Consider the following 25015-nt stretch of genomic DNA (forward strand, 5'->3'; position numbering starts at 1 on the left):
AATGTGTTTTGATAGACAACGGCGACAAACTGATCGCCAATAAAGTACGCTTTTCATTGTGTGAGACATGTGTTGGTTCCGCGTCTAATACTGCAGACTCTTCCTCTTTTCCAAGCATTCCCGAACTTTCCGCTTCCGAAGCAGATAAGTGACTTGTGGGAAGTAAAAGCGGAGAAGTTAGGGCAGCCCGCATCTCTGGGGTACAGCTGCGTGTCATCGGCGGATTCGGTTTAACTGTACGTGGAAAGTCATCACAATTTCTCTTCAGCGGCTCTATATCATTTAATATGCATTTTATCTCCATGTCCTGATAGAGCGTTTTTATGCACTGCGATATCTTTACCAGAAGGACGTGTTTACTATCCAGAGCCTTCAGGCTCATAGGGAAATTAGGGGCTTTGAATTGAGTCAGGCAATGCAAATACGGGGCTGCGCTAGGTTTATTTGAGCATTTTCCAAAATAAGGAAAGATGGTGGCTATGCGCTGATGGTGGAACATTCAGTGTTTCGTAGTTCACTCAATCCTTCAATCAAGGCAACTGACTTAGCGCCTGGTGGATCCATCATAGGGCGAGGCCCACTGGATGTGAAGTACGCTCCAGGTCACTGATGTATGCTCCACGCCACTGATGCATGCTCCAGACCTCTCTAAAATGCACTCACGCTAATCACCACCTCGTCCAAGCGGCATCACCCCCCATCACCCACGAGGGCACTCACCCGGGTATTGACCGCGTTCAAGCCACACGCCGGCCGGTTAGTAGTTGGGTGGGTGACCACCAGCGAATCCCCGCTGTTGTATATCGGAGTTCACTCATTCTTTTTGATTCGTTGGGTTTAGCGCCCTCGCCGCCTTGTCTTCAGGGTGTCACCTGAAGCTCCCTGAAGCCCTGGCACAGGCAAATGTTAAAGTCTGGTCAGGAGGCACATTTGGTTGCTTCCTATTTGTGGTCATCTCGAAGTGCTTCATGTTTTTCAGACCTGTCATAGGAAGACGTTACAGTTTGGTCCGACAGCATGTTTTCTTTGCTTCCTATTTGTCATGTTCACCTCAAAAATGCCTCACTGCATACTGATTGTTTGTGCATCGTATTCATGCTGTATAGTTAGGATGAACTGCGATACTCCCCACTTAAATGGCCTTAAGTCTGCACTTCAGACACAATATACTCTCTTTTTCACACACTCTCAAAATCTGACATATACTATAATTAAACTACGCTGATAAGGCTGCAGTCAAGCAGAGAGAGGTTTGGGTTGTATGTATATAGGTAGCGGAACTGTTTGCTCCTTTGCAGGGATACACAAAAACGCATCCAAGGAAGAGGGAGGTTGGCTAAAGGACGGGGCTTTGCGCCCCCTTACCACAAAGTCCAATTATCTGTTCACACAAAAAGCAAACCTGTGCTACTTACGAGTCAGCCCTATTTTAATTGGAAGAAATTGATTGTCATGTATCAGGTAGTTCAAAAATTAGACCGAGACAACTCTGGGTTACCCTGCATCTTACATGCACCAAAGGCCACATGGCACTGGAGGGCGAAGTGATATAAACTGGAGGGTTGAGTGGTGAAAACTTTTGAGTCTTCGTCATCTCTAATCCTGAACGTTGCACCAGCACAAGTTGTTGACCCCATGATGTACTCTCAGATCCCATCAGAAACGTCCAAGTCGCTTGGAGTGCCAGAAAGACGATGGTACTGTGACCAGAGTCATGTACTCGCTCTTTTGGGCTGCATGATATGCTTTGTGGTTTCGATCCTTGCTATCCAACCTACGATCGGACCCGCGTGGAGCCTGTCTTGGACTCTGGGGTTGACTAACCAGCTGGTCGTCATCGGATTGTTGCTAAGTCTGATGAATGAATGTACCGGCATTCTTGCGCCGACATTCTTCCTCATTCTCGAGACCCGACGAACGAGCCCGACGTTGCAGAACTACGAGGCCATTATCAAGAAGAGCGTGTTTCTGGATAAAGCAGACGTACGCTGGCGTGCATGCATCCTCCTCCTCACCCTCCTCCCTCTGGGACTCAGTGTGGCATACAAGAAGCTCATTGGAGGAAGCAGCACGATAGAGATCCAGAGCAACTTTCCACGGTTCTACGGCCTCGTGCCGCTTCCTCTGGGCACATTTAACGTGATGAACAATTCGATCTATTACATGATCAATGCAAGCGTTCCGTACATAGCGGCATCTTCAAGCGCTCGTTCGATTCCGCAGTTCCCAGCCGTGTACGGATTTAACACGGTCATCCTGGACAATACGTCCACGGCCTTGCTGGACTTACCTTCGCCAGACTTTCTCTCTTCTATTCAGCAGAACCTGACCGATGGTGAATCTTGGGGCATGTCAGCGGCTGTGGATGGAACAGTCGCCCGATACAATTCATCGACATCGTCCTATAAAGACAATGATGCCTTTTGGACCACTGCTTTCAACCACTCCTATAACCCCACCGGTCTGTCGACGATCTCCCTCTACAATGGCTATCAGATGGGGATGATTAATGGCTTGGACAGCTTGCATAGTGAGAACCCGGGCCCGTATTGTCTGATTGGCTTCTTCAAGGGAGACGCATACGGGCTGAACATCTACAGCAACACAACTGAATCCACCAGTCTCGCTTTCAGAAAGAACGCCTACAAGTTCGACATCCAGCGAGAAAAGTGTCAAGCACAGTGGACAGTGACCCACAGTAGCATCCAACTGACCAGTGGCCACTGTACTGGAGAGAGGACAAAGCAAGTCGTTTTCAACAGCACCACGCCGTATTACGCCGACACGCTGCCTCTTTTGGCGACATGGTTGATTCGGTACTCCCCAGCACAATCCCAGAGCCAGTCGCCGTGGCTGCTCCCATCATTGACGACCTCCGTTGCAAGCATGTTCTGGGCTCGCATCATCTACATGGATCCGACAAACAACGTGTATCCCGAAATGTACTATCCCCCAACTAGCGAAACTATCCATTCAACACGGTTAACCCTTAAGGCGAATTGGGGTCTGTACCTCACACTATGCATCCACCCGGCCCTCTGCACGGTGATGCTGCTTTCGATCTGCTTCTGCTACAAAACCCCCATCGGAAAGGGATTCGGTTTGATCTCAGTTTTGTCGGGCGTCCGAGGAGATAATCTTGACCAGCTGCGGGGCGCCGGTTTGTCAGGAATTCTGACAAGGACAGTTCCGATAAGAATCATTGTCCAGGATTCATCTCGTTCCCATCCGAGGATTCGATATTCATTGGGAGACGGGCTTGAGGCCACGGGCGAGTTAGATATAAAGGAGACGTACTGTTAGACCTGTTTCTTAGAATTGGATGTAACTCTCTTTTTTTTTGTGTGTGTTTTCAAATGCGCTACTAAGCAATGAGAATGTTATTACTATAGAAAACCTATGTGGTATTACACATGGAAATAGGACCTATTCTGTACTTTTTGTCTGTGTACCCTAAACTACTCTGGGAGACTACAGTGCCCTATCCTATTATTATGACCTACTTCCTCTACTCTCTTATACAGTACTCCAAGGTGTCCTGTCCTACTATTCTAACCTATTAATTATACCTGCCCTCTAAACCTGACTGGTATTGTCTTAATGATTTATGGCAGTATAGTGCCTAGAACAGATTACTAAGGAATAGGATTCAAGGTAAATAAAATCAGCAGGATTTCAGAAGCCATTTTTTAGGAATTTTCTATAGTTTAGAGTAGGGAACAATTGATAAGATGAATTGGATGGTAAACAGACAATAATTAGAGACAATTTCAAGAGTAAAAAAAGAATGACTAAATACCTTAAACCGACCATCACAGGCAATTTCAAAATACAGATATGATAAGAAGAGATTTGCTGTATGTAGGATGTTACAAGTTGTTAAAGTTTAGCCTTCTTACAGTAGAAATATACAACATGCTCGCCACCAAAGAAACTTGAACCACTGGTTTCATGTATCTGTTTGAGAGGATCAAATCCGGCATAACAAAACAGAACAAATATAACAAGCAGATAGGGCCCCATACTTAGATTTGCTACGACTTCTTAATGTGTCCAAGTGGCTGATCACTTATATTCAAGTCTGGCCCGTATCAGGATGATGCAGCGCCTGAGGAAAAAACTCCACCAAATAGTGTGTCATCTTATTACAAACAAAATTACAGACCTCCTACTTCCTCTCGTTGACCACGCTCCACCAATCTTTCAGTTCCTTACCTTCTATTTCTATCGTAACCTCAATGTCAATACCTTTACTCAGCTCAGAAGGATATGCTCTGACAGAGCTGGACTCAGAATTTGAGCCAGAGCAACCTAGTTCCCCGCCAGCTCAACCCGCTGGACCTGTTCGGCGAAGGAGGCAAACGCCTGAGGAAAAGATTCAGAGACATCTCCATAACCTGCGTGCTGATAACCTAAGCGTTGCAGATTTCTTACAGCTCCTGCTTCGGCTGGACGTCCTGAATGGCGCAATTGCATGACCAAGTTGCATTCATCTAAGTATGAGGACGTTTTAGACAGTCTGTTAGATTTCCGTCCCATTGGCATCCTAGAGAAATTGCACTGGGGCATTCCAGTTTTGCGGGAGGAAGTTAAACAGTTATACACCTGTGGCCATGCGTTTGGACAATGGAGTGAGAGAGACATGAAAGACCTCAACAGAAACCTGAATCTGGACCGGGTAGACTGCCTGAACGAGGCCGAGGGACTGAGTCCACATCTTACTCATTTAGTGAGGCAGCTATTGACTGAATATGACACCAAAGTAGAACAGAAGGAAATCCGAACTGTCGAGATCTTGTCTCAATTCTGTTATACTCGGGCTGTCAAACAGAGCAACAATCTCCCCATGCAGCTTGGTCTCCATCTGCATGCGAGTGGGGTGCAAAGGCGGATTATCGATCTACTCTCACAGCTTGGGATCTGTTGTGGCTATAAGACAGTGCTGGAAGCTAGCAAAAAGATTTCCCGGATTGGCGCGGAGGAGGTTGCAACTCTGGGCTTCCGCCCTGATTCAGTAACGGCATACGACAATTTCGAACAGACCATGGGCGGTAAGGGAGAGCGAAGAGACGACCACAGTGAGTTCTACTCCGTTACCACTGGGGAAGTGTTGCTGGGTCGTGAGATCCCAGCTAATGGCCTGTCTCAGGACATGCTGCGTCCTTCAGTGGCTCTAATGTATCCACAGCTGGTGAATGCGCCTGGAATGAGAATGGATGAGACTGAGGTACATGTAAGTGACCATTTGATGTCCTATCAACGCATCCAGCTTAGCCATGTTGAAGTGGACAATCTATAGATCCAGAGGCATTAAACGCCGCATATCCTGAGCAGATCAGTGCTATATATGCGAGTCAACCTCAAGATATACCAGCAATAGTCACGCAGTCTTGTCTGGAACCATCTGTGACTCTGCACCACTCTCTTGGGCCGGTGAAGATTAATGAGAGTACCAACGCGGGTAATATCAGAATCTTGGAGAACATTTTCCGGCAGCAGTATAGGCTCGCATCAGAGGAGGCTTTTCAAACTCGTCTGTGTCTAGTTTATGGAGAAAGCGGCATGACCATCAGACAGATTCCTTTAGCCGGGAGAAGTAAAGGAACTGACTGGAAGATTATGCTCTTTCCCCAGCCCGTTTTTGCAATCAGAATCAGATCCTCTCGATTGTTGATCAGATGGTGGAGGGCTTCGACCTGCTCTCCATGCGGCTGCAAGTTGAAAAGCTCGACAATTCTCTCCCGGATACGTGACCTGCTGATTTCAGAAACCTCTTCCCTTTCATCATCAAATGGAAAGCCTTTATTTGAGCGTATTTGCTCCCTGCGATCGCTCATTCTTCTCACCAACGATGCCCCTAAGCTTGAGCTCCGCCGGTAAAAGGAATGCTCAGAGCACCCCCAATCACGGTATCTCAGCAATGCAACGCTCGATCCCCTCACAACTCAACTAGGTGGTTTAGCTTGGATAGTATAACATCCGAGTAAAGGGTTTTGTATCCAATAACGACTATCTTCTCGTCGCTGAAGTCTGGTATTTTTGGAAAGTCATTTTACCGATATTACCAGTCGTATTGCAGGCCTGAGAATGAATGACGAACAAAAAGATTATAACAGTATTATAAGCTCTATATTCTAGTTTCTGACGGTTGTTTTTTTAGGGCGTATATATCGTGATATGGTGGATATATTTTCGATGGAAGTGATAGAGTTGCTTTCAAGCGAGATAAAAAATGGAATTGGCGCTGTTCCCAGCAAAGATAAAAAATGGCTCACCAAAAGGTCGAGTTTTTTCCCCAGGCCCTCCACCGGGGGGGTCACGCCCAGCTAACCCGAAGGGTATTAGCTCCGGAACGGAGGAGCCTGGGTTCCGAGGTAACAATGCGGTGCGTGTCATGGGGTCAACCCATGACAGATAAGGCTGAATTAGGGCAACGCTGCAATAACTAATGGTGATCGCCTAGTGCTTATTCATTACTCTAGCTAACTAGTTAATGGCGGCACATAGTAACTTTGTTAGCTTTGCTTATTCTCTCCCTACACAGATTACTCTGCATGGAATAATCCGCATGGAGTAATGTTTAAGCAGAAGCTGCTTAGTAGCCCCTGCTGTCCTTTTCCAGTCCTGTTGCCCTAACCCAGGTCGGACGTAGCTTATCTTCCCGAATGTGACGAAATGTCATGCTGTTGCCTGCCTACTAGGTCATATGTAATTTCTATTGCCTATAATATCAGTCTCAGCCTGCATTTACGTCCCGCTTTTTTTCAGAGTCCCCGGTATACCTCGCCAGACCCATGGGCGGCCCACGATGGGCAGTCCCATGGACGTCCATGGGCGGGAAAAAAAGTAAAAGTAGAAGCCCTCGTCCCTTGCACAATTTATGCGGTATTTGGCTGTATTTTATAATATTTGGTTTACACAAGGTACTTAAGGAGAAGTGAAGGTATCCAGGTATACTGTGGTAATTCAAATAAAAGAGCATTATTCTTCAATTACTACTAAGCACAGAACTAATAATAATCAAATCCAACATCCTCACATCTGGAACGCTTCCGAACCCTCCTTGATATACGCATTTAAGTAGTGATTTCTTCAGGTGAGATCATAGGCAAAGGCAGATTAGCCTCATCATCTATTTCCACAGCTAACTCCTGAGCCTTGCCCTCCTCATTTTCTAGCTCAGAAGTAACACTCCTTCGCCTTTTACCAAGAGCATGGTGGCTAGGAGCTTTAGTAAGGAGCTAAGCCTGCTCAGGAACTGAATCATCCTCCTCATCATCACTAATTAGATCTAGACCATTCTCAGGAAGCTGAGCATCTCTTTCTTCATTACCTGCTTGTATCTCCTTATTAGAGAGATACTCATTGACAAATGCAAGCTGTTCCTCCTCAATCTTAAATCTAGATATGCACATAAACATCATAAGATCTTAGATTGTCTTAGCATTTAATGAGCCTTAATAATAGTAACAAATATCACAAGCGGAGTTAAAGAGCCGTTAAACGCCAGCACTAGTAGCAGGAATAGAGAGAACATCCCATGCAAGGCTGCGAGGGCTGGAAATTCATGTTAATGATCTTTCCAGAATATACGCGGAGCCACTGAAAGCGGGCCTATTATGACTATTAACTAAACATAATTAAAAGCGAATTTAGCTCCTTTACTTACCACTCTGAAGATATTGTGAAAGCTCATCATGCTGGCTTGATGTTGATTGATGGGGCTCTGTTGGTGTAAAAAGCATGTTAAGCTCTAATGTCTGTGTTGCTGATAATTAAGCCTTTAATAGTAACTGTGTATCAGAAAGTTGTTATCTGTAGGGCTTAAGGTAGTCCTAGAGGCTTTTACAATATTTTTCATGATAATCAATCACAGGATCCTCCTAATCCTTGCCAGAAAAGAAATAAAGCTTGTTTTGGGGCGTAATAATTGTACTAATTGCATAGAGATCGCCAGGAACTTTGTTCGTCATGCTATAATATTATTAAAGCTTTGCTTCTGCTACATGAAGAGCCTTCAGCATTAACTACTTCCAAGGAACCTTTTTTCTTTAAAGCTGCTGGATTAATGCTTCAAGATGATTGAAAAGCTTGTTATAGATACTAAAGATGATATGGATAGTAACATCTTTAGTCTTTAAGAGGGCAGTCATAAACTTGAAGAATGGTTATATGATCTAAAGAAGATACTCAATCTGTCACCACTCCTCTTGATTAAGCATCAAGTGAGGAAGATCATATTACGAACAGAATTCATCAAATGTTGATTATAGTCATTTTACATGTTAAAGCATAAGAAAAGTTGAATTTCACCAAGTACAGACATCTTAAATTAGAACAAGCTTTGGTGAATCAGTTTGAAGGTTGCAGAATGCTTCCCAGCGCTGAGGGCTAGCATTTATAAAGATAGCCAAGCTTCGAACCTAGGGAGGTAGTCAGTAAAGCAGGATGAAGATATATCTTATATATCTGACCTTGTTAAGGGTATTAACAATTTCCTTTTCTTTCTGTCTTGCATGAAGTGACTGAATACAAGCCTCTGACCATTCCATTTCTGCTGTCTCATTCTTTAGGTTTGCTTTCATTTACCTAAGGAGCTGCTTAAGGCTGAGTTGAATAACATGGGCAATGCAGGGGATCTAAATAATAGTCTTGTTATTATTAAGCTTAAGCGACTAGACAGATTCTTGAATACTTAACATCAAAGTATTATTATTTGATGCGTTATCAGTGGTGATTATAAGCACTTAGTCAACAATCTGATGTTGTTGAAGTATTTGAAGTAGAACACTGCTGAGATTGACCCCAGAGTGGGTCCCATGAAGTGGTTCAAAGCCAAGGAGGATCTCTCAATAGTTCCAATCTTGATCAAGAAAATAACCAGTGACAGCCATAAATGCCTGTTGAAATGGTGATATCTAGCAGTCTAGTGCAACTAAGAGCTTTGCACCAGGAGGCAGCTTCTGGAGAATATTTTGTTGTTGCTCTTTGATAGTACTTTGTAGCCGACGCTGGATGGTTTTGGCAGAGGGGAAGTGTAGAAAGGAGGGCGCGGTTTGGGCTAGTTGAAGTAGCCTTTGTAGCTGTGGATGCTCAATGATTTGAAAGGGAAGTCGTAGCATAGTGACAGTTGTGATAATCTCTTTTTCCCAGTGTTCTTTGGTGAATACTTATGAGGTGTTTGAAGCCTGGTGAGCCTATTTTATATGAATTAGTTAATAAACGTGAAACTATCTCTATAATAGACTTACCGCATCCTTCATAAGCTTCTGTATACTTGGCTGTTTTGCTGCCTTATTAGTAGCTTTTTGACAACCATCACTTTTCCAATGCCTCCTAAGGGAGTTGGTGCCATTTGAGGTATGATTTAGATGGTGAAGGATTTTTCCACAGTTTCGACACATAACCTTTGGTTCCCCTGAGGTATAATGAGCTACCTGGTCAAAATGGGCCCAGATATCCGAATGGTGTTTAACTCCATCCCAGTGGATCTTCTTCCTTTCAGCTCGCGTGCTCCCAAACTGAGTCTCGAGCCACCAGGTAATAAAATCATCTTTACTCATATCAGAGTAAAGAATCCAAGATTTTTTGCGATCTGGACCAACACGCTGGAGGGAGCGGGGAATGGAAAGTGGCTGAATGAAACCAAGGTCTGTGGTCAAGGCAATTATTTGTTGACTACCGGATACGCGTAGATCCGGAGTTTATAGTTGTTGATCATCAGATTGAAGGCAAGAGAGATTGTCTATCGCATCACTTTCATATATAGACGAGGAATAAAGATCAGATAATTGAGACATGGCCAGAGAGTGTATAGCAATGCACTCTCAGAGAGAAATGGAAAGGATAAGAGACTTACAGTCATTCTCGAAATTGGCTTGACCATTGAACATATGATGATTATTTTCCTGCCTCACTGCCAAGACCTTAGTCGAGAAAGTTTATTGAGCCACCGGCCTTTTACTGAGGGCCACTGTAATTTTTCCTTTAGTATACAACGTGGAAGATACAGTACGTTTACAATATTTTTATAATAAATAAACTTGTTTATTCCTACCTATGATCATCTACTATGCAAGCAGACTTATACAAAACCTAGTCATAGAATTGGTCTAAGTTAATGATCTAGTCACTAACAATAGGTCTCCCTTTATCATTGAGAAGATGAGGTCCAATCCGTTCAACTTCCCTGATAGTGTCAAGGTGCAAGCTCGTAAGTAAACGGAAGTAGGTTAATGAGGTAGTTGACACTCAGGCTGGCTACAGTGATCTCTATCTATCTGTTCAGACTGCAGGGCAGGCTGGTACAGGCAGGCTCTATAGACAGGACGTAGGCTACGTAGCTCAAAGAGCTTCAAACAGGTTTCGGAATTGTGCGGTGAAGATATTCCCAAGGTCACGTGATTCCTCATTAGCGATTCCAACTCCTATCCACAGCAGCACCGTGACACTGCCATAGAAATTACTATGTACAGGAAATGTAATTCCAGTGGGCGGAATAAGGAGCGGTGGACATACTTAGAAATTAATTTTCGTTTTTTCGGTTTTCTCCAAATGGCTTGCCGTAAGCAAGGAACCTTAAGAACTCGCCAGAGCTGATAAGGGATTTCCACGCCCGCTACCCGGAGATGCCGGGGCCCCCGTTGCGCCTTCTCGAGTGGCTTAGGGCTGCAGAAGACGACGAACTCTTAGCCGACCACCCAGACGATGACAAACCCCGGATGAGGGCATCCGGAGGCTAAAGGGGGGGTACTGTGACGGTTAAACCGTTAACCGTCACACCTCTCCCTCGACCTTTCTGCCCCTACCGACCGCTTGCCTCTAAATTACTGTTTGGCTTGTTTGCACTGCGCGGTGCCTTGATATCATTCTCATCTTTGTACATACTTCCCTTTTCTCTTCTTTACGCTTAGTATTCTTTATCTAATACTACCATACATTCTGGATATGCCGAGTGCCATGATAAATACAAGATGATTACTTCAAATTTCAGAAGTAATCTGGATAAACCGCGACATGGGCGACTGTAAGAACAGAACAGGTGTAAATAACGGTAACTAAGTAGTTAGTTAGTTAGTTATTTTATTAAGATGAATCATCAATTTATCCAGCCAAAAAAAGGAAGTCTTGGCAAATTTATGTAAATCAGGATCTAAACGGATTGATCCTAATCCGCCCTGCGTAGAACCGCGGTGCGGATCCGGCGGATCAGGATCAGGATCCAAAAGTTGGATCCGGATCCGCCCCATTTCGAGGTCTACACCTGCTGGCGCTCGGAAGCAATTATGCCCACTGTGGCTGATGCCGACTTTGACTTTTTGAATACTGAGAACATCAATTTTGATCTTTCAGACCCGTACTTTCTTCAGCAATGGACAGATCAATGTTGGCCTCAGCATTTGTTTAATTCAGAAGAGGAACCGAGACAAGTGCCACCACACAGCGAGTGAATCTGGGCGGAACAGCAGAGGTACCCGACATGATGGGTCCCAGGACGACCCTCGGTGATTGTAGGTGAAGATGCCGGCTCGAGAACAGCAATGTGCGTATTGGGCCACTTCGCTTTGAGAATTCGCGCGGCCCCATTACCATTCCAGCAGTGCCAACCGCACCACAGAAGGCATCGATTCTCTCAGGAAACTGCTGACGCAGCTCCTGGCCAATGGCTTCAAATCCAATCAACGCATCCCGGTTTTTGAATTGATTGGTGAAATAATAGTTCTTGCCTTCCGCAACGTCTTCTGCGCGGCGTATCATCGAGGGTATGAGATCTGCCGTGATCTTACCAGAGGGACTCTGGACCAGGTCAATATTTGCGCCGAAAGCCTCCATAGTTCGCAGCTTCTCCACAGCAAATGCATTCGACGACACTACGTGGAATTGGTAGCCCTTGACTGCACAGACGAAGGCGAGGGAGGACCCCGTGCTGCCCCCTGTGGCTTCCACGACCGTTATCCCAGGTTTCAGATCTCCCCGGTGTTCAGCCTCCTCGACCATTGACTTGGCCATGCGATCCTTGTATGAGCCGGTGGGGTTGACAGATTCTAGCTTCAGGAAGTTTTGGGCGCAGTCATCGGGAACGACATGGCGCAGTTGTACTACCGGGGTGTTCCCGATCAACTCCAGGGAGCTATGGGCCGGGCGTGGAGGCAGAGGCATGGTATGGTGTATTAGGTAGTCAGACTGTGTTAAATGGGCTTGATAGGAATGTATGCGACTGGGAAAAGGTGGATCATCCGGTCATTAAATCATCCACCGGAAGATTAAGCGGGGTTGAGCTTGGAAAAAGGAGGAGACCCCAGTTCACTGCTGCTCTGACAACGTATACCGGCCCGGTCACGGTGGAAATTTGGCCGATAAACAGACCACGAGCCCGGGTATCAGCGGCAGTGTACGGAGTACCAGGAGTGTGCTCTCTCCAGATGGTCCCAACCGGCTCGAAGCCAGCTAGCCTTACGGTATTTCCAAGGCTGGAGACTGCTGGTCCGAGTAAAAGACGTGTCTATACATGGAGAGTGAACCAAAGCAGGAATACGAGATGCGGCGAGATGAGAACAATTTCATAGTAATTGGAAGCCAACTGTTAAGGATGAACTCATGGCATATATTGTTTAACTCCAGACGTCAGATTTCTAGACCGAAACACTTAATTCCTAAAGTTATCCCCGTCCCAGGCCTCCTGGAGCTTGTTATTTCCCAACAAGAGAAGCTCAGGCAAGTTATAGTATAGATATTGCAACACCACTCTTGCCCACTTTGCAGCTTTAGCTAGAACTGCTCCTTTTGCGCAGCGTCAGGAAGACGAACCAGCCATGTCGCCCTCGCCGCCGCATAGAATTCCATATCAATTTTCTCGTTTAGCTTCGAGGATTCCGACAACGTCCCTGCCTGGACCCGCTTGAATCCCTTAAAGCCACTCCCGCTAGCCTCCTTCCACAATGTATTCCCGCAGTCAGGGCAGAAGAACACCGAGAGTACCATTCCATACTCATGCTCGGTCGAGAAGCGTTTGGGACTTCCTCTAATGAGGGCGAAGCTTCCTTCAGGGACAACAAAGTTGACTGTGTTGGTTCCGCCGGAGATTTTGCGGCAGGGAGGGCAATGGCAGATGGCCTGATGATATGGAGACGTTATATGGTGGTACCCTTAAGAGGGAAAATGGTCCGGCTTACCCTGACAGTTGGCTCTCCGGTGTAGGAGTAGGCACATGCGCCACACAAACAGCTTCCGGTGCTTATACAAGTCATGGTAGGAAGTAACTCTTTTGAGGTGGTTATTGGTCTGATATCTCGATAGGCTCTATTGACTGGACGAGTGCATGTACGATATATTTATAATCTTAACCCCCCGGCCCATTGTGGTCTGGTACTCTAGAGAAAATATCCACCTTGCTAATATGGATGTGAAACTGAAATTTGCCTCAGTTATTGCAGATCAACCCTACTCCGGACAATCCTGAGCCCTTCCTTAAGATTAGCAGATCATATTAAGCGTACTTTCGGTGAGGATATGATCCCCTCTTACTGCCTGTTAGATTCTCCTGTGTATCCGAACCCGGAGAAAATACTTCATTGTCCCGATCACCCCGGCCCGAATTCTGAAGCCGAGACATGAGAGCTGTAGTGAATATGGAAAACCCGTAATGGAGATAAAGTTGCCATCTGCCTGTGTTGTCTGTTCCAAACTGCTCGGTCATACTCTGTCCGAGCCCGGGGCCGACGGCTATTTCTTCCTTAAAAGAGCATGACAAGAGTAGAGGTATTATCTCCGTCAAAAAGCCGACGGAATAATCGGGGATAGAGGGTGTTAAATAGGCGCTTCATAACATCCCCTGTTCCTTCAATCCAACTTAGAGAATTCTTTCTGTTGCTACATACTAAAGTTCGCAGTACCAATAGTCATGGCAAAGTTGAAGGTCCTCATCTGCGGCGCAGGCATTGCCGGCAATGCCCTTGCTTTCTGGCTTTCAAAAATGGGCCACGACATTACGGTTATTGAGCGCTTCCCAGTCTTGCGCGCCACGGGCCTGCAGACCGATCTGCGGGGGCATGGTATCGAGGTCATGCGACGAATGGGTCTCGAGGAATTGTTCCGCGCGAAATCGGTTAAAGAGCAAGGCTTGGAAGTTGTCGACCGCTCCGGCAGGCGAAGGGCCTATTTCCCGGCGAACAGGTCAGGCAAAGGGATACAGAACTTCACCACCGACTTTGAGATAATGAGGGGAGACTTATGTCGGCTTTTGTACGGCGCCACGGTGGATCGTGTCAAGTACATCTTCGGGACGAGTCTCGAAAGTGTCAACGACAACGACGGCTTTGTCGAAGCAGTCTTTTCAGATGGTCGAAAGGAAACTTTCGATTTCATAGTCGGTGCTGACGGCCAGGGATCGCGCACTCGCAGGTTGATCCTCGACCCTGACGCTGCGGACCCTTTCCATCCCCTCGGAGTCTATATAGCGTATTTCACGCTCCCTCGACCCATCGGAGGGGATGACTACCTTGCCTCTGTATATATCGCTTCTCAAAGGCGGTTTGTGGGCATTCGCAGGCATAATACACGCGAGATCCAGGTATACCTCGCCTGCAAGCCGGATTCGTGCAAGCCCAATTCGGACCGCCTGAAGAATGCCCAGAAGGGTGACGTTGTGGAAGAAAAGTCTGGTTTTGCGGAGATATTCCAGAGCGCAGGGTGGCAAGCGGACGACATCATCAAGTCACTGGAGCATGCTGATGACTTTTACTGCGAGCGACTGGGACTAGTCAAGTTGGACTGTTGGTCCCGCGGCCGGGTGGTTCTCCTGGGAGATGCAGCATTTTGCCCGTCGGCAACCACTGGAATGGGCACCACTTGAAGTCTTGTCGGTGCCTATATATTGGCTGGTGAGATAGGTAAACATTGCGGAGGAAGTGATGGTGCTACTAAGGATGCTCTGTCCAGCGCATTCAAGGCTTATGAACAGACTTTCCGGCCCTTCATTGACCAGGTCCAAAAGGGCTTATCTGACGGCTCTAGTCCTTGGGACCAGGTTCCGTCAACATCCTTCGGTATTGCTGTCCTCTATTTTTTCCTAGCTATAGCCTCATTCTTCAGATTGGATGTCTTGGCTAGGTTGGTCCTCCGCGAAGATGTAAAGGGATGGGCACTCCCAGATTACGATATGATGTAGGGTTGAGTTCGAGGATGGTGAGCCGGGACTCGTGGAGAGGAAAGTACATTCGCATGTCGGTGCCGACATTTGATCTACATGTATAATATTTTTTTTCTAGTTAAGCCTCATAAGGTTAAATCTACTCTCATTATCATCAATCTCCATAACCGGTTGCAGTGCAAGCCAACGGTAGTTATAAATATCTATGGAGATATTGTAACGACAGGCGCTTTTTCCTTCCCATCCTTGTTGTATACGCAGAACTGATCCGCTCTAGGGCAGGCTGACCTAGACTGCGAAGCTCTTTGATTGTCCTCTGAGTGATTGTTAGCGAATTAAGCTGCATGTTGAGGTTGCCTCAGGCTTAATTAGATATGTCAACGTTTGTGTGGAAGTGCTGTGGAAATATATGTATAAATCTACGCGACAACCTTCATGGGGTCCTCAAAGCTAATGCATATCAACAGACTGGGTCTTGCTTTGGGCAATTCAATCAGGCAGCGCGTAGCTTGAGAGCAGGGATAACATGTCCGGTAACGACGCCGGCTGTATTCAAAATGGCCGGATGATGGAAACCATCGAGCCCCTTGCGCATATCTGATGATCTGATCTCGAGCTGTTCCAAGATCTCCAGGATTGCTGAATACAAAATTGGAATATTTCCATCCTCAATTTTCACAGAAATGCCCACTGCACCTGTTGCTCCAAGCTTTGCAGTCTGCTTTGATGCTCGAATGCCTATTCCATAGCAGCCGTCTGCCCCAAGCTTGCCAATCAGTCGTCCTTGGAATGCCTGCATGAGCACAGTGCAAAAACGCCCATCCCCGCCGACCAGTTCGGGGTAGTGAGCCATTGCATGGTAGATTCGGCACAACGCTTGCGTCCTTGGTGACGCAGAATCATCTTTTTCCATTTGGTCAGCCGAAGAGGCTATAATGGCATATATTCTTCCAAGATAATGGAGGGGAAAGGCGGGTGCCGGAAGGTTGCAGCCATCAACGCCCCATTTCACATCTTGTGCTTCCAAATCACATAGTTCCTGCACCACTTGTTTCACTCGAGACTGAAGTGGATGCGTTGAATGGTGATACGTCATTATATCCGCACCGATCGCCTTGGAGCCGGCAAGCATGCCAATGTGTTTGCCTGAGCAGTTGTTGCACACGGCGGTGGGATTGTATCCGCGCTTGATCCAGTTGCGATTCACCGAGTCCGACAGGGCTGGGTGGCCCCCGCAGCGAAGATCTGTTTCTTTGCCTTGAACTTTGGTCAACATATTGAGAGCCCGGCCAATATGTCTTTCCTCACTGCTGTGCGACGCGCACATCAAGGCCAGGTCGGCCTCGTCGAATTTGAACTGATCAAAGCCACCTGTTTCGATAACAGCCAGTGCTTGCACAGGCTTTGCTGTGGAGCGAGCTAGTGTCATTCGCAATGGATCACCGATGTAGAATAGAAGCTTTCCAGTTGCATCGACGACCGAAGCATGGACCTTGTGCCGATTTTCAACCACTCCCCCCCTTTCCGAAATAACATGGTCATTTTCCATCCTATTCTTTGTGTTGCCCAAAGAAGTGCAGTGTTAATTTGCAAGTTCAGTGAAGAAAACCTTCATTCAAACTCGAGTTGCCAGAACTGTGCAGATGCATCGCATTGCCTTGCCAGATCCGGACAAGCCTTGCGAATCCTTGGCGAGAGCTCTACTGTATCAGGGCAACAAATGGGTCTAAACCCTCCGCACTATCGGCTATGGTTGCGTACGGCCGTACCCCTTAACACTCTAAGTAAGCTGAGGTGGGCTGGGCCAGGGGTTTGGTACCCAATTCCCACCTATGTTGCTTACTATGCACTGCAGCACTATAGACTAAATAGGCTAGTATCTCGTTATCTATACGTAAGATATCTAATCAAGATATTAGCCTTAACTAATAAGTCATGTCGAGGTTTGAAATATATCAAATCGATATTAAGGCATAGTTTATAATATAATTGCTATATATGTTAAATAGAAACATTGGTTCTCTATAGCATGCTAGATAGGCCGCAAGGGACGGAGTCGGAGGAATACATTGGGTGGTGGGAGAATCAGTCCGACCGAGATTAAGATACGGACAACCAGAATATCTTTAATCGGGCAGACAGATCGTCCGTTATGGATGACAGACTAGATTATTATAGTTCCCGTGGCTGTGAACAAGCCAAGCCACTCATTGCATAGTAAGCCTACGTCAGTAGATTCAGCCTTACCGTAGGACTGTACTCACAAGTATATTAATCCCGGTCTCCTCTTTCAAAGTTTCTGATTCCACGCGTCCTCAATCCTCAGACAAATACTTTGCCTCTCAAAATGAACTCACAGAGAATCGATATTTCGGCGCAACAGACGGTTGCGCAAACGCATGTTTGGCCCTCTCTCTCAAACAAGGGCTCAAAGCTGTCGCCCTGGCGCGAACACCCAAGAAATTGCACGATATGCTGCTGGCCCAAGGAATCAGCGAGGAAACCATCGGCGCAAACCTGATTATTGTCCACGGCGATGTCACCGACGTCGCGGCCGTCAAGAGGACCTTGATGTCCGGAGGCGAAAGAACGCTCGTTGGCAAGATCGTCTCTGGCGTTGGTGCCCGTCCCGTGTTCCAGCTTTCCCTGACAGCTCCCATCAAAATGGATAATCCGCATATCTGCGAGCAAGCCACCGAATCCATCATCAAAGCGCTTGGGGAGATATACGCCGAATATCCGGACGAGCGACTGCGCAAACCTGTCATCACCGTTATCTCATCGACGGGCGTGGATGGTCCGTATGATGTGCCTTTTGGTTACCAGTAGCTGTTTTCTGTCGTCCTTGCGGTGCCACATATAGATAAGAGGAAGCTGGAGGAGCTGGTCAGGGCCGATGCATTGAAGGATGAATCGTCCAGGGTTTTTGGTGGAGGAGTGATTGTTCGTCCGACGGTGCTGGTTGGGGACCATCGTATTGCTTGCATTGGGTCAAAGAAGCTCCGGGTGGGAAGAGAGGAGAGTCCGACAATTGGGTATACAGCCCATCGTGCTTGTGTTGGGCAATGGATTTTTGAAGAAGTTGTCAATAAGACTGAGGTTGACTTGGTGGGCAAGGTTGTGACTTTGACTCATTGATGAGGATTCTGTATGCTCTTTGTTTTGACCTGTTGTCCTTGATGATACTCCTTTTGTCTGCGCGTTAGGTTATGTTATGGTCCATTGCCATGCCGGCTAATAAAAGCATCGCCCTAATATTAATATGATTGGATACTATACTGCCTGGGCTTGAAGTTTATTGTGAATATATGGGAGATAATGAACTAGGAATCTATAAGCTCTATGGTAAGCTTGAGCATGCATTGGATACAGAACGAGCTTACGAGGCAGTAAAGGAAGGATGGAATAATATTAATTTTCAGACCAGAAAAGTTATCTGAACCATGCCTCACTGTGCGAAGCAAATATCTGAGTGAATGGATGGTTTACTAAATATTCATTCTTAGCAGCTACAGGGCTGTTGAATTCGAATAGCTTCAACTTTGTGAATTGAGTATTATTCTAGCGATATCCTAGTCTTGATAAAGATAGGTTTACAATGCTGAGAAAACCACCTTATCTGCCACAGCACCTTTTCCAGCTAGGCCAGTTCTTCCAGTTCCCCATAGTTTCCACTTCTCGAATCGAGGTACAACCCTACCCTCCAGGGACTCGGATGCCAGATCGTTCTTGAAAGAGTGCTTTTCGCCCAAGAATGGACCAATTATACTAAGCGCTACTGGTAGTTACATGTACAGAAATAGGGGGTTAACGGCAATCTAGTACTTCATGTTAATGTTGGACATCGGTCAGGCCTAACCCATTCTAATCTGACTGGCTCAGAAGACGCTCTATTTCATTCCACGGATTCCCTAATTTCTGGGCGATAGAGCATCCTTCCAAGATCCATAGATTGTCATGCCGACTTCATCTTTTCTGTCGCTTGGCCAACCGGTGCGTGTCATCCAAGCATGTTGCGCCACATCTCCTGCACTCTTCGCAGATATCAAATTGGTCACCAGTCGAGGCTCCACATATATCACACATTACGTCGCCATCATCCTCAAATTCATCACCATCATCGGAAGAATCGCAGGCGAGATCTTCCCCGCGGTCTTGTGATAAAAGCTTTGTAATGCGAGGTTGGTTTCTCGACATGGCTTCCATGAGTGCTGTACGACCAAAGAGATCAGTTGCATCTCGGTCAATATCTGGAGCCTCAAGTAGTGCTGCCACAATATTTCCCTTTCCACGGACTGTGGCGCCCATTAGGGGCGTGCGGCCATACTTATCCTTTTTATTCGGATCGCTTCCTGCCTTCAAAAGCAGCTTCACAAGAGATTTTGAGTCATAACGGCATTCCACCAACAAGTTTATAGGTCCTCGCCCCTTTCCGTCAGCGGTGTTTGGGTCTGCGCCATGATGAAGCAATAAGTTCACCACTGCCTCCATGTCACCAATTACATGGCCACGCCGCACTCCATCCCCTTCCCCTCTTGCTATCTTTTGCATTAAGCCCATCTCGCCTTGTCCAAGAGCCCAAAGCAGCAGTGATTGATTCGAATCATCAGAACAATTCACATTTCCACCCTTGTCAATAAGCATTTTCACAATTGGCTCAAATCCTCGCGCAGCCGCCCATAAGATGGGTCTTTCTCCAAATTCGTCTTGGTGGTCTGGTTTGGCACCGTAGTCAAGCAAAAGCTCAACCATGCTCTCATGTCCAGTTCCTGCAGCGAAAAAAAGCGGCGTTTGGCCACCAACTTTCTTCTGGTTATTCCGGAATCTCAGCTCCGGGATCGTCTGAGAACCTAGTCTATCATTATAGAGTATCGGCTTCTTGCAACCACTCTCTGTAGTGTTTGGGTCAGCACCATGTTGAAGCAAAAGCTGTGCGATAGATCCCTGCCCCCGGTGGACCGCATAGAATAATGGCGTCCGACCGTGTTCATCTTTAGCATCGAAGGCAATCTGCTTCTTTAGCAAAAGCCTTACTATGCTCAGGTCTTCCCGGAGCACGGCAACATGAAGAGGTGTCCGAGAAGTTGAATGTTCTGTCACAGTATGTGGGTTGACTCCCTTCTTCAAAAGGAAGTTGACACCTTTAATATGCCCACCGGATATTGCGCGAAAAAATGCTAAGTCTGCGACCTGCCGACTAATGCCCGGCCTCAAAAAAAGCATTTTCATCATTGCAATGTCTCCTGTTGCAGCCGCGTGCAAAACCAGGGATGATACTTGTGAATTCGCAACTGATGGATCGACTAACTCGTCGAGCAGCAGCTCAGCGATATGTGTGTTTCCGGATTTAACAGCTTCTTCGAGAATATCCGTGCCACTCTTAAGGACCTCTCTACTCACTCCAGCTTTGAGCAGCCTCGTGACTAGGTCAAAGTGACCTCCCCTTAGAGCCCAAAGAAATGGGGTTGCTTCCCCTTTTCTCCAGAGATTCCTGAAATGTGTGCTGTGTTCGTATATCAGATGGTCCAGGAAGATAAGCACTTGCTCATCATCATATTCTTGGACACGAGAGCTCCATATGTGGCGCGCAGCCTCGGAACAAGTAATCCAAATACCAGGTTCATTTGAAGCAAAACGTTCCGGAGGGGCGTTTTGCGTTTTCGGGGTTCGGTATCGACGAGGAGAAACTGAAGAAGAGAATAGAACCTCCCATGACTCAAATTGTGACTTTGATTGGAAAGTTGGGTTGTATAGAGGATCGGGATCAGCTCCATTCTCGAGGAAAAGGGCCACCATGGAACTGTGATCCAGTGTATCTTAGTTGGAGAAGGAAGGCGAGTCATTGTAAAAGCTGCTGGCTGCGTATATCAAAGGTGTCTCCATAGTGAGGTTTCTCGGATCTTTAGTGGCACCGGCCTCTATTAAAAGTTTGGCAACTGTGGTCCGCCCATGTTGGGCTGCGAAGAAAAGCGCTGTCTCCTGCAATGCATTTCAATGATTAATTTGTGCACCCTTCTCCAACAACAATTTTATGACCCCTTCACACCCACTTGACGCAGCATAGAGAAGAGGAGTATTCCCAGCAATATTTTGGGAGTGGACATCCAATCCTGCATCAAGTAGAAGATTGACAACAGAAACATGTCCTTCTTTCACAGCAGGAAACAACGCAGTCTCGAAAGCCTCATTGCAGATATGCGGATCTGCTTTATTGCGCAAAAGACTGCTGATTAGCTCTCCATGTCCCTTTTCTGCTGCCCGGAATAGTGCTGTCTCCTCACTCTTATTTAGGATATTTGGGTCGGCTCCATTACTAAGTAAGAGTTTCACTACACCGAGAGATCCATGTTCTGTGGAGATTGAGAGAGGGGTCTCCAAAGAACTGTCCTGTATGTTCGGATTAGCACCATGGTTGAGTAACTGGTAGACGATTTCCTCATAGCTTTCTGCTGAGTAACTGCACGCACTCGTGAGCACGCTGCTCCCATAATCGATTCGCATGTTGACATCAGCGCCAGCCTTGATAAGCTGCTTTGTTATGCCAAGAAACCCTCCCTGTACAGCGTATCCAAGGGCGCTGGTGCCTAAATTGCCTTTGGGGTCAACCTGGACTCCTCTTTTAAGAAGTAGCTTTACTAGCTCTTCATCATTGTTGCGTGCTGCTGCTGATAGAATTATGTTCCCATGTTCATTAGGGAAGTCGGGATCCGCTCCCCTTTCCAGGAGAAATAGAACAGCGTCCTTATTTTCTGAACACTAGGCGTTCATTAGAGGAGTACCCTCCTCTAATGCACCAGACGGGCACTGTTAATTAATTTGAGCACTATGATTAAGTAGAATTTGCATTATCTCAATATCCCCAGACAAAGCAGCAGCACATAATCCATTGAAACCAAATTCATTTTTAGGATTTGGGCATGCCCCGTATTGAATGAGAAGCTGGACTACATCTTTATATCTGCTAAAAGCTGCAAGTAATAGAGGTGTTCGGCCATCCTCATCCTTTGAGTCTGGATTGACACGTTTAGATTTAAGAAGAACTCTAGTAGTCTCAAGATGGCTGGCTTCAGCAGCATAGGCAAGCGGCATTCTGCCTCGGGAGTCTCCAATGTCCAACTCCTGATTTTGACGTATATACTTGGTAATGATGCTTATTAGAGCACCATGAGCTGCGAGATGTACCTTCGTCAACCAACACAGAATAAATTCTAGCCAGTCTAGACAATCGGCCAAAGGCGGTTGTTCACCTAGGACAGAATGGGCCATCATGGCTTGGCCAGCCGCATAGACATGTAATTCTTTATCTAAAAATGCAATGAGAAGTGCCATTAATTCTTTTAATTTATCCAGAGCCGCTAAGGCATGTGCTGCCCAATACTGTGCACAGTAATGATGAAGAGGATAAAGTTCTTATCAGTACTCATAAGCTTTAACGGTTGTAGAGCGTCCGCTGGAGAAAGCCCCGAAGGAAAGATATGTGATGGATGTCTGGGCAATTTCTGCCTCTGAATTGCGAAAGATATAGTGTTCTAAGAGATACTCCTTCATTGTGTAGTGAACCAAGCAGATTAGTCCGGTGTTTTGATTAAAAACAACCAAGCCCGCGCAGACTGAATCAATAATGTCAATATCTGGCAAGAACTTCTGGTCCAAATCACTCTTGCCATACTGAGTCCCAAGCGCATGTTGAAGCTCCTGGGCAAAGAGTGCTTGCTTGCAGTAGGTCAACTAAGACAGAATTTTCACTGCCATTTGGCAGCATGGTTCAGATTAAGATTCAATTCTGTCGATTGCGTGATCATATGCTTTCCCCAGTCTGGTCCTCCCACGGGGCAAGTGATCAAGAGCTTCTTCGAGGTCGCCCACAGTAAGATACCCCTTCAAGTGGTCCATGTGTAATGTGGCGAGTAAGAACCTAGATCAAAGTTTAGTTACGGTCATATCAACAATCTATGGGGCAGGCTTTAGTAGCTTACATTCCGTCCGCGCTCTTCACAACCTCATGACGAACGTTGTCTTAAACATTGGGATACAGCGAGATCTTTGACCGAAGCAAGATAGGTAGCTTTGTGTTTACATATCTTAAGATATCCTCGTCTTGCGCCTAGATCTCCGTTTGGGTGCATCCCTCGAACTGTGACATAATCTCTGAGTTAGGACGAGAAGTTGCGAGAATATTCACCGGTCCCTCTTTCTGAAAGGTGAATAAGGCTGAGAGTAAGTCCCGCAGCTCTTCTAGGTTTGAAGAACAGTACTCATCCAAGGCATCAATCACAACGAAGATCCTCTGAAATGACTGCGCGGTTCGTGATAGCTCAGACTGAATCTCCTTGACACTCGGGCGTGTTTTATTGCCAGTGTGGCTTTTGTACGTCTGTTCAATGTTTGGGAGGACGGTTGAGCCTTTGATTGCAAGTTGTCTGAGAAGACTTAGTAAGAAATCAAGTGTAGTTTGCTGGAAGCTTGGTTGATAACTGCAAAACAGGCACCCAACCTGCACCTCTGGGTCACCCAGGAACTTTGTCCTTAGGTGTTCTACTACAATTGAGGACATGACTGTCTTTCCAGCTCCTGGGATTCCGGGGCAGAACAGTGTTTGCTGAGGTTGGCTGATCCACTGAATGAATTCCTCCGAGTCTAAAAGCCAGAGACCTGTTCCTTCTAACCTTGGCTTTAGGTTGTCGTTGTGCTGACGGTCAAAGTCTAACTTAGTGATCCAATCGAGGATACGTTGAGAATGTTCGGTCATGACAAATTGTTTGATTTCGGCGACATCGTCATGGACTATATTTATCATAATCTTATACGTCAGATATAAGGATTCATCCGTGGAATTCATGGTTTATCTGGGAAGTAATACAGACCTTGATACAGGATATCCTTAACTGCAGGTTCGGCCTCAATAGCCTTGGGCTGTACATGTTCCAGACACTCTTTTGCACAAGCAGCGGCTGTAGCAGCAGCAAATGGCTGCCAGCGGTCATTCTTATGAGAATCAGCGTAATCTGAGATCCCACGGATCACAATACAAGGGAAATTATTCATCAAACCTGCTGCCTCCATGTCTAGGCATATCGCACTATGTCTGTCCCGAATCAAGTCTCGTGTAAGTGCGTCTTTGACCACCATATTACCAGATGCGATGGTTCCATAATGAATCACCGGGCTCTCGTCTAGTCGTGGTTCGCGGCTAATCTCTACTGAGGGATCACATTTAACGCAGGATTTGCCAGCAGCATGGAGATAGCTGGGTTAAAATAAGCGATCAGCCGCATGGCCAGGATGAGAGTATCCCTTGCTGCGCATAAGCGGAAATCTCTCCAGCATCTTCTCGATATAGTACGCTATCTTGTTCTCTTGCATCAGGTGATCTGTTTGGAGCTTTCCAAGAGCAGAGCCCAAGGACCTTAGAGGGCTGTTTAATACACAAAGGCTCTCGAAGGACCCGTCTGCAAGTGCTTTTCCAAAGTCATAGACAACAACTCCTCCAGTTTTGGGGCTGCTGCTTATGACGACGTCCCCCAGGCGGATATCAACATCATTGTCGTAGTCAGGTATCCCTGCGCCAATACCAACAAGCAGCCCGACGCGAATTCTCGGAAACGTAAAGAGCATCTCTTTGGCAACTGCTGTTGCCGAGGAGGAACCGAGTTGGCGTATAGGTAGACGAGCCGCGACGACCTTGAACCTTCCCATGGATCCCAAGATGTATGAGTTGTTGTCCGCCTCAGCTGGTGGAGTCTGCGGCTCTCCATGTACCTCATCCATCATACCCTTTGCCGCCGCTAGCTCGACTGATAGAGCGCAGATCCATCCAACTGTGTATTCTTTGTTGGTGAAGGGAGACCGCGCTGGAGTCGTCATCGC

General features: G+C 46.6%; 8 protein-coding genes across 8 annotated transcripts; 3 read left to right on the forward strand and 5 right to left on the reverse strand.

Annotated features, from left to right (window-relative positions):
• Positions 1 to 1635: 1635 nt before the first annotated feature.
• On the forward strand, positions 1636 to 5753 carry CDV56_109315 (uncharacterized protein; the record flags this gene model as incomplete). Its single annotated transcript, XM_026762934.1, has 4 exons — positions 1636 to 3293; positions 4426 to 4709; positions 4767 to 5233; positions 5652 to 5753. The coding sequence occupies 4 exons, from the start codon at positions 1636 to 1638 to the stop codon at positions 5751 to 5753; spliced, it is 2511 nt and encodes an 836-aa protein (XP_026617890.1).
• Positions 5754 to 11403: 5650 nt separating this feature from the next.
• CDV56_109382 (PLP-dependent cysteine synthase family protein) lies at positions 11404 to 12159 on the reverse strand (the record flags this gene model as incomplete). Its single annotated transcript, XM_026763001.1, has 1 exon — positions 11404 to 12159. The coding sequence occupies one exon, from the start codon at positions 12157 to 12159 to the stop codon at positions 11404 to 11406; it is 756 nt and encodes a 251-aa protein (XP_026617891.1).
• A 609-nt stretch (positions 12160 to 12768) lies between these two features.
• CDV56_109392 (GFA family protein) lies at positions 12769 to 13247 on the reverse strand (the record flags this gene model as incomplete). The annotated part of the gene is made up of 2 exons (XM_026763011.1): positions 12769 to 13113; positions 13173 to 13247. The coding sequence occupies 2 exons, from the start codon at positions 13245 to 13247 to the stop codon at positions 12769 to 12771; spliced, it is 420 nt and encodes a 139-aa protein (XP_026617892.1).
• Positions 13248 to 13900: 653 nt separating this feature from the next.
• On the forward strand, positions 13901 to 14851 carry CDV56_109403 (uncharacterized protein; the record flags this gene model as incomplete). Its single annotated transcript, XM_026763022.1, has 1 exon — positions 13901 to 14851. The coding sequence occupies one exon, from the start codon at positions 13901 to 13903 to the stop codon at positions 14849 to 14851; it is 951 nt and encodes a 316-aa protein (XP_026617893.1).
• A 790-nt stretch (positions 14852 to 15641) lies between these two features.
• CDV56_109415 (asparaginase) lies at positions 15642 to 16577 on the reverse strand (the record flags this gene model as incomplete). Its single annotated transcript, XM_026763034.1, has 1 exon — positions 15642 to 16577. One exon carries the CDS (start codon positions 16575 to 16577, stop codon positions 15642 to 15644), a length of 936 nt encoding a protein of 311 aa, XP_026617894.1.
• Positions 16578 to 17620: 1043 nt separating this feature from the next.
• CDV56_109428 (uncharacterized protein) lies at positions 17621 to 17977 on the forward strand (the record flags this gene model as incomplete). The annotated part of the gene is made up of 1 exon (XM_026763047.1): positions 17621 to 17977. One exon carries the CDS (start codon positions 17621 to 17623, stop codon positions 17975 to 17977), a length of 357 nt encoding a protein of 118 aa, XP_026617895.1.
• Positions 17978 to 19114: 1137 nt separating this feature from the next.
• CDV56_109435 (uncharacterized protein) lies at positions 19115 to 20944 on the reverse strand (the record flags this gene model as incomplete). Its single annotated transcript, XM_026763054.1, has 1 exon — positions 19115 to 20944. One exon carries the CDS (start codon positions 20942 to 20944, stop codon positions 19115 to 19117), a length of 1830 nt encoding a protein of 609 aa, XP_026617896.1.
• Positions 20945 to 24400: 3456 nt separating this feature from the next.
• Positions 24401 to 25012, reverse strand: CDV56_109468 (uncharacterized protein; the record flags this gene model as incomplete). The annotated part of the gene is made up of 1 exon (XM_026763087.1): positions 24401 to 25012. The coding sequence occupies one exon, from the start codon at positions 25010 to 25012 to the stop codon at positions 24401 to 24403; it is 612 nt and encodes a 203-aa protein (XP_026617897.1).
• Positions 25013 to 25015: the final 3 nt, after the last annotated feature.

The sequence above is a fragment of the Aspergillus thermomutatus genome (assembly GCF_002237265.1).
Source record: "Aspergillus thermomutatus strain HMR AF 39 chromosome Unknown NODE_16, whole genome shotgun sequence".
NCBI lineage: Eukaryota > Fungi > Ascomycota > Eurotiomycetes > Eurotiales > Aspergillaceae > Aspergillus > Aspergillus thermomutatus.